This window comes from Pinus tabuliformis, chromosome 8 (assembly GCF_031772625.1).
Source record: "Pinus tabuliformis cultivar Carrire ecotype Pingquan chromosome 8, CPIR1, whole genome shotgun sequence".
Classification (NCBI taxonomy): Eukaryota; Viridiplantae; Streptophyta; class Pinopsida; order Pinales; family Pinaceae; genus Pinus; species Pinus tabuliformis.
This window is the reverse complement of record NC_142294.1, coordinates 1,836,700,758-1,836,710,024: the sequence shown is the minus strand read 5'-3', so window position 1 is coordinate 1,836,710,024 and position 9,267 is coordinate 1,836,700,758. Positions and strand designations below refer to the sequence as shown.

General features: G+C 34.7%; 1 protein-coding gene across 1 annotated transcript; it reads left to right on the top strand.

Annotated features, from left to right (window-relative positions):
- Positions 1 to 2,401: 2,401 nt before the first annotated feature.
- On the top strand, positions 2,402 to 7,179 carry LOC149243615 (deSI-like protein At4g17486). Its single transcript, XM_089374580.1, has 4 exons — positions 2,402 to 2,533; positions 2,570 to 3,083; positions 5,415 to 5,702; positions 6,460 to 7,179. Exons 2-4 carry the CDS (start codon positions 2,951 to 2,953, stop codon positions 6,702 to 6,704), a joined length of 666 nt encoding a protein of 221 aa, XP_089230706.1. The 5' UTR covers positions 2,402 to 2,533; positions 2,570 to 2,950; the 3' UTR covers positions 6,705 to 7,179.
- The last annotated feature ends 2,088 nt before the right edge of the window (positions 7,180 to 9,267 follow it).

Here is a 9,267-nt window from a genome sequence, read left to right as displayed (position 1 = left end):
GAATCTTTGCTTCCATATAGTATACATTGGGGTACACAATTTTGAATCAATTTTCTCCATAGAATGAAAGTGATTTTTTAACTCAACCTCGTTGTTGTTGGCAATTCCTATTTCCACCTCTATAGCATTATAAATGCCCTCTGACATGCGAGGGAAATAGCGCTCGCCCTCTCTCTCCACGCTCCATTCATTTGTTCACGTGCTGTCACTCAGAGAGCGAGCACTATTTTCCTCACATGTCAAAGAGCATTTATAGAGATAGAAATAAGAACTTCCTTGTTTTAGCATGTAGATTATGAAAGTCAATGTAATGATCCAAATTTGGTGTTTATATACGTAGATTCTGGAACTCGAGATGTTTGCTATAACTTTTGAATCGAACTTTAATTTTTCAATTCGACTTTGCTTCTCATCTCATCAAGGTATCGTCCACTCACCTTTGCTTCCACGGAGTCGACTCTTAGTCAATAGTTGAATGAATTATGTCGGAATTCGATGTTCGATTTATAAATTTTAAAATGATTTTATATCGTTATAATATATACTGAGATAATTTAATATACTTGAGAAAGATGGTGGAAAGTATACATTTGGCATTATAAAAATATTATATATAATTTAAATGAAAGTATTTTCCAAATTTTAAGATATAATGACTGAATTTGTAATTATATATTATGAATTTAATAATTATTTTTAATAAATAAATATAATTTAGGTAATTTTTTTTAATAAAATAGTTTATTAATTGAAATTGGTGGAAAGTTTTGGAAACATTGTTAACGGATCATTAAAGTTCAAATTTCCATATATAGAGTTTATGAAAATTCTAATTTTGTTGATTTTTATTAAAATTTTGATGAAAAAAATTTAATGGAACCAAAGTCTTAATAATTTTGATGACTCACAAACAAAAAGTAGGGATGATTTACAATTAACATTAAAAGTCTCAGTGACTTTCATAATCTATAAATATAAACAAAGATGACATATTTTGAAATATTAATGAATATTAGCGATAAGATAATTAAATATTAGCTTGATGAGATGCACTTGACAATTCACATTTCAACCACCTTCATAATCCACAAATATAAGCAAAGATGACCTATCTTGAAATACTAATGAATTCTAGCGATAAGGTAATCAAATATTACCTTGGATGAGATGCACTTGACAATTCACAAACCCTGAATAAAATGACCAACGTTTGATTACCTTGGATGAGATGCACTTAACAATTCACAAATGATAAATAAAATGACCAAAGTTCAAAAATTAATATATAAACTTTAGTAGAACAATTATATTGGAAATTAAGTAAAAATTTAGTTGATCTTGATGATTCCTATAGAGATGATCCAAATTCAAATATTTAAACATAAAATTTAATGAAACAACTTCATCTATAACAATTTAAATGTCATAACAATTTTAATTACTTACAAATAATGAGTAAAAAAACCCATCCATGAGGTGTTGATTACTTAGTTTGAGTGGGGTTTAGTCTTCACTAGATTTTAGGTTCAAACCCCATGAGGAGGGGTTGAGGATAGAAGTCACTTTTGGCAGAATTAAACTAAGCCAAGGAGTATCCAAACTCGACCCAATTTCACACAATAACATTCCGCTGATGGGTAGAACATAGACTCAACCTAATTTTAAATAAAAGAGTAAAAAAAATTGAGATCAAATTATTGAACACCAAATTTGAAGTTAAAAAATCACATTTTTAATATTTTTTTGTTTCTTTTTCAAGTGATCTGTGTTTATTGGCTTGAGAAACGGTGACCCAAGGGCATCTAAGCTATCAAAATCACTCAGGGATAACACCTAGCAAGGACTACACCAACCCTAAACTGACTGGATTTTAGCGTGTCTCCTCCCCGTAGCACAGACACAACAACCTCCATGAGATTTGATCATTTGATCCTGGGCCACCTGACTGATGAAACCTATCCTCAACTAGTTATGCTAATAGAACTTCATATCACACTTTTAAATTACATAAAATAAAAAAAATCCAATGTACAATATTTTAAATATTTCTACGTATTATATATAAAATTATTATTAATATTATTATAAAAATCTTTTTAAGCAAAAAGAAAGAAATATAAACTACATAAAAGCATAATTTATAGTATTAAATTACTTCAGAATTATTATTTATAAATAAAATTTAATTCATAAATTCAGTGTAATTAAATTTTATTATTTTAAAAATAAATAAAAACAATTATCATTAGGATAAATTGAAAAAAAAGACAACAAACAAAAAAATAATATATCTGTAATATTATTTATGAGAGTATTTATGGTAAATTGTTAAGAGTTCCTTGTCACTGATACCAATCCCAGTCCACCCCGTGATAATTCTCCCTTAAATGGCACATGATATTGTGACTCCTCGCCAGCGAAAAATTTGGTATGTTCAGATTAAAAAAGGGAACCATGATTTGAGAGAAGTGGCTCTCCTTACGGGAGGCAACAAAAAAAGAAAAGAAAAAGAAAAAAATTGGAAAAAGGAAAGGTTTCAAAGGCAAGAAAAAAATTGGAAAAAGGAAAGGTTTCAAAGGCAAAGGCAAGTACAGCAGTGAATAGATTCCTTTGGAAATTACTGGTCACACTGCAAACCCAAATGCTTGCAAAATTGGGAAGATAGCGTAGCGTCCTCACTTGCAGACAATCTTCCTCAGGTTGTTTCGTCTGATATTTCATCCCTTCCCAAAATTCAATTCCAGTTAACTTTGATCATGTGATGGTGTTAGCTGGAATAGAAGAAAATTATTGAGTTTGAAGGAGAATCTATTGAATGGATGGTTGTTTTGTTTAGAGCCCAGTATTAGTCAACAGGGTTTCTAAGGGCTTAAAGAGCAGATTCCAATCTGAGATCCATCCAATCTGGGATTTGCAGCAATCTGCAGAGGAAAAAAGTAAAGGGTTGAGTATGTTATCGAAACTTTCATCTAGGAGGGTCAAGTCTGGGAGTGTGCCTGTGTATCTCAATGTCTATGACCTCACGCCCATGAATGGATACATATACTGGTTTGGCCTTGGAATATACCATTCAGGAGTAGAAGGTAATCTATTTTTTCTTCAATATACCTAGATGAAAGTTGTAGGATTGGAGTTTTTCGAAGTTTAAATCTGTAGCTGTAACTTTTTCTTACCAGAAATTTTGGCCCTTTTATGTACTTGAAAGAAAAAGGAGAAACTAGCTACAGAGTAACTCGCTGCCGTTGTTATGTTGATATTTTTTGCATATCCTAGTGAGAATTCTGTATATTTGTTGGGGCGTCCAAATGAAAAGAAAATGATGGTTAGCAGTAGATTTATGAGAGGAGTCTGAACTTTTTTGGGTGCACAAATTGAAAAAATGTTTTCTATCTATAGAGCTATGGCAGGATTTCTGCATTTTTTAGGTACACAAATTTAGAAAAGAAAAAGGGATCTCCAACTATACTTTTATGGTAGGAAATCTGCATTTTCTCGGTGCCCTATCTGAAAAAAGGGCTCAAAACTCAGGGAGCAGTTAAGAGGATGTTTGTTCCTGGGGGCCGTTTGCTTTCTACCCATTTGGAGATATAAAATCAAAGATCATAGAAGGACAGAGTACATTTCCATACCCAATTCAAAATTCAGCAGTTATGGCCGTCCTGAAATTGCTGGTTTTGTTTGGTGTAAGTAGTTATTGAGGATTTGGGATACAGGGTTTTATTATATTACCCCGGATTAACTTGTAGTGGCGGCCTATCTGCTCTATGGTTTATTTTTAAGTTTCATCAATAGAAAGCTATTGCAGAGTTCTGCTTTATTACTTTCTCCGGTACCAAACTAAGTATTCACAAGGTAGGCGTTTCTTAAAATTGCATAGATTAACTTATGAACATGGGAGAAATTTTGCGTGTGCCTGTTATGTAAAGCCGTGGCACTTTCTTTGCAATGTCTATGCTGTTCTGCTATTTTCTTCGGTCCCTGCATACGATTTCACAAGATCTGCATTCGTTGAAGTTTTAGGAGGAATTTTTCATTTTTCAGATTGTCCAAATAAGAACTGTTAAAAGCAGGTCTAATATAATTATTTTCAGGACATTTCCTTCCTGCCCATACTGAAAGCTGAAATCACAAGCTGTGGACAACGTTGCCATTGTTTCATGGTGAAGGCAGTGGTGTTTCAAGCTGCCCACCAGTGTTTGCATCCCTTCGAAGCATTTACATAGCCTTGCTTGTCATTTGTGGGCCAGTTTGCCTGCAAAAGCAAGCTGGTTTGAGGTTCACCTTAATTCACCCTGCACAAATGGGGCTTGTGAATTATCCTTCCTATGTAATGTTGAAGCTTCACTTTCAGGGGAACAACATGACCTGTGTCTTTGTCAAAGTTTATGTGCATAATTTTCGATTCTTTGGAGAAAAATGCATCATTCTGCTACATCATGAGAAAAATGGGGAATATGTAATTTTCTTACCAACTGTAAAAATTTGCAACTGCATAAGCATATTTACCAAAATTTCCCATCTTCCTTGATCCTCAAATTATGGAGGAAGAAAATAGAACTTCTATTTTTGTGAATAATTTACTACCAAATAAAAGCTAATACAGATTTCTGTCTCAACTATAAATTTAGAAGAGACATCTGATCATTTTCTTGATGTGAAAATGGAAAATGTTGCCCAGTGATATTTTCCAGACCTTTTGTTGAAGATACCATGCATGCCGTGCAGTGAGAAATATATCTTCTCAATCATACTTAAATGCACTGGTTCTATTCTAGTGAGTTATGGTAAAATCCAACACTTTTGGAGTGTGAACACCTTTAGAGAGCAGGCTCTTTTATCACCTTGATTACCAAAACCATGGATTTGTTATGCTGCATGCATAATGCCTGTCATAAGAAACAACTTGGAGGTGTTCAAGGCCTTTGTTACTGAAACTCTTCCATTTAGTTTGTCATTTCTTTGGTGGCAAGTGACAAATGTCACAGAATTCATTTCACAAGAATGCTTTTCCGTGATTTTTAGGTGATGAGTTCCAATTTGCAATTTTGTATTTTTCTTATAACTTTGACAGTGAATCAGGAAGAGCGCGCTGCCTTCCTCTTCAGGGTTGGGACAATTTATGTTGTTAATTACTTACATTTATTTCAAAATTTGTGTGATAACTTCCTCTTTGTTATGTTTTTGGTGGTAAAGAAATGGATACTGGCCTTAATATGAGTTTGGCATTTATCCTTTGCTTTTTAGTGGTGTGGTATATTTATTCTTCAATGTTACGTAGTGAGAAATGTTTAAGGGGATGGATCTGCACTAAAGGCTGTCTCTGGTGTTGTGTGTAAATCTTTTATGTTAGAACCTAGGAGCAGTTTTATATGTGCTAAGTACCTAGTTGACATGCTGTGTATTGTTGGGTGCAGTTCATGGAGTTGAGTATGCATTTGGAGCACATGAGTTTCCTAGCAGTGGTGTTTTTGAGGTAGAGCCTCGACAGTGCCCGGGATTTACATTTCGTAAGTCCATATATATTGGAACAACAGATCTTGGTCCGAGAGAACTCAGAGACTTCATAGAGGACCTTGCTGGAAATTACAATGGAAATACATACCACTTAATTATGAAGAACTGTAACCATTTCTGTAATGATATCTGTTTGAAATTGACTGGAAGCCCAATTCCTCGCTGGGTGAATCGGCTTGCAAGAATAGGTTAGTCTTTTCTATTCATTTATTAGTTATGTTTTATAAATCTTGTTTTTCCTTCATCTTTTTTTTTGCATGGGACTTGCATTTCTGTTGTTGTACTCTCAAACTACACTTGTATCCGGTTCAGCGTATATCACATCACTTTTCCTCTTCTCATACTAATCACTAAAAACTTAAAGTAAAAGTAAATCTGGCTGTCGCTATTCTAAGAATGTCTTTACATATGTCTTCGACATTTGTATTTGTTCTTCTTGTTACAAAGATCAAGCATCATGCAAATGTTCCCTGCCTAGACTGGAATTACTGAAGTTTGCTTTATTCCCTGTATTAATATGAATGATTTTCTATGGCCACCTAGCTTCTTCATTCTGTTTTGAGCTTTCACGATTTCTGCTTTTCTAATTAATTTGGAATCTGGATAATGCTCACTTTTTGTTGATCTGCCTAATTCGTATGTTGTTTATAAACTGCACTAGAATTTTCTATGTAAGTAGTTATTTGCATCCATGAGCACACCATTTTAAGAACTGCACTAGAATTTTCTAAGTAAGTAGTTATTTGCATCCATAAGCCTACTTAGCTACAAGCAAAACAACCCCTGTCAGCTTGTCTGTTGAAAGAGAAAAAGAGCAGCTACATATGGGGGAATAGTACCTATAAGGTGTGCTTCGAGCATATTATAGAATAAAAAAGCATTTACGTGAAGGCAAGTTGCTGAATATGTTGCAGGCTGATAGAAATATATTTTGTTGTTATGCAGGACTACTTTGTAACTGTGTACTGCCTTTGGGTCTTCATGTTGCCACTGTTCAGCACAACCCTCAAACTCAGTTGGATGAAGGGGAAAAGAAACAACTAAGGAGCTCATTTAGTCGGTTCTCGGGTTCTTTTTCTATGATGAGGACAAGACAAAGGCCTATTTCAGTTCCATCTGTGTGTATTGACTCATCCATGAAAGGAGGGGTGCTTCCTTGGGGTATGAAAGGTGAAAACATGGTGAAGTAAAGGTAGGGAAGCCTGTGATGAATTTTCTTTGTATTTGGGCTTGAGCAGATTGGTCAGCCTAGTGTATAAGCGTTCAAGAGGAAGTTAACATTTTCATTGCAGAAGAATGCAATTCTTGTTAATTAATTGGTCAAGGGAATTGAAGTTCCTGATTCATGACAACTTGCGGCAAGAGGTATCAGGACACCTGAAATGTCCTAGTTAATTGTGGGCTTGAATAACTGTTTCATCTTTTCCCTCAAGTTTTTCAATGCCAGGGAAATATGTGAAGTAACTAGTTACTTTTCATTTTCATAATATAGTTGCCTGATTTCAGTAAGAAATTGATCTCACTTTGGGATTCAGATTCTCTGTCCCTGTTGATCTCAGAATCTTCAAGACACTTAGAGCTGATGGGATATATAGGGTGCCTAATATTGTATATGCTTGTAAACGTTGCTATTTTACAAAATACTTCTCAAAATTTTCTTTTCAACCATTTTCCTCCTGATTCCAGTTGTAAATTCTCATTTAGGTAATTTTCAATTTTCAATTTAAATGTTTTTAGATAGCTGCGTATCTAAACTTACAAGGGCTTCTGTGCATAAATTAATCTCTTTTCTTGTTTAGAGCAAACCAATTTTCTGATACATCAGATTGTAAGATAAGATTTTCAATTTCTTCAAGAATCTCACTGGCTAATTTAAACGTCCCAAAACAAAAAAATTGCTGGTTTGTCAAATGTATTGATACAATTGTCCTTGACAAGGTTTTATACAGTACTGAAAACTTAAAGTTCTTAAAAATATATGCTGGTTCAAAGTAGCCTTTAATTGGTTGTAATGTGTTTTTGCATCTTTTAGAATTATAAATGGTAATAGGAAACGATTGGAGATATATGACACTCTTGACTTGAAGTATGGTCTTGATTATACATGTAAATCCACCATTATCAAGCCCCCTTTGTAGGGTTAATTTAGGTCCTTGCAACTGTGAATTTGCACGTAGATGTTTGATTTGGAAATTTGTGTTAGTGAGTGTGGAAAGCCATTGCAAAAGGAGGAACTTGAAGGCAGTCCTGTGATGATGGAAGCAACCGAGGAAACCTGAGAATCTCTGGTTGCAGAAGGAGACATTGATTATTGAAGCTTGGATCACACTCGGAAATTTGTTATGTTGGGTCTCATTTCACTTAATTTTATGGGAGATTAAGTTGCATTTGATGTAAAGTCCCTGCCCCTTGAGCCACAGAGATAAAACAGAGGTGATGTAAGACAATTATTTTTGGTTTCTTTGTAGCTTTTTCAAAAGCAAGATACTGTTAAATATTGAGCCCAAATAAGGTTGGTTCACTGGGAACAATGAATTTTTAGGTTCTGACTTTGTTGCTAAGACAGTTCGTCGGTTTCTCATTTCAAAGGATTGGGAGATGGATATTCTCATATTGTGTAAGCTCAAGGCCTCATAAGTTTAGGCTTTGATCATTGGCCCATTAACCTCAGTTTTTCAATCCAAAACGGAAGAAAAAGTGTTCCCATTTCTTTAATTTCTCAATCCAAAACGGAAGAAAAGTTTTCCCATTTCTTTAATTTCTCAATCCAAAAAGGAAGGAAAAGTGTTCCCATTTTAGTTTCTATCCGGAGTGGTTTAAGGGAGATAAACTTTATGAGCTTCTTAAAGGGTTGGTGACAAGGAGGTGATCCTAGACATGGTGGGAAAACCTTATGGCTGGTGAAGAGACTTGAGTGGGTTAAAAAAATTGAAATTTGTGGAGTAAAAATTGTCTGGAGAGAAGGAAGGATGAGTTAAATGTTGCCTCATTTCGAGAAAGAATTTGAAGAAATCCCCACTCGGGCAACCTAGGTTGCAGAAAGTTATCTTAGAATTTGACGAATTCAGCTAGTCAGAAGAGTATGATAAAAGGTCAGGTCCAGGTTGTTCTGGCCTGAAACGGGAGACGAGAGTATCAAAGTTTTGAATATAAGAGTGCATAACATGGTCAAGAAGATTGAGCGGCAGGACAAGGGAATTTAAGAGGAAGAAGGGAATTAGCAGAAGTATCATGAATTACCTTAGGGAAGTGCCAAGTGTGCATGATCTGATGCCCAGTGTGGAAATACATTTGCTCACATCCCTAGAGTTTCCTGGCAAAGGCAATGGAAATACTGATGAAGGGAGTTTAAGTGGAAGAACAAAGTGGGCTGTACTTTAAGATGAGAAGAGCCAAGTCCTGCAGTCTTGATGGTTAACAAGAAAGCTTTGCATGCTCAAATGTTGAAGCAACCCCACCTCTATAAATCGAGTAAAGCAAGTTGTATAGAGATTGATTACTTAGATAGGATAAAAAATAATAGTAATTCATCTTGGTGTGCCTGGGATAATCATAACGGGAGGTGGAAGAAATCCTTAAGCGAATGTGTACTATGTACTAACAATAAAAGTAGGAACATGAATAACTTTTAGTTGTTTAAATATCTAACTCATTGTACGTATCATTAAATTTCAGATTGGTTGACAAAAAGGATCTTTATGACGTTGTGGAGGTGGTTAGAGAAAATGGGGTGATGATTGAATCAATTAAGCC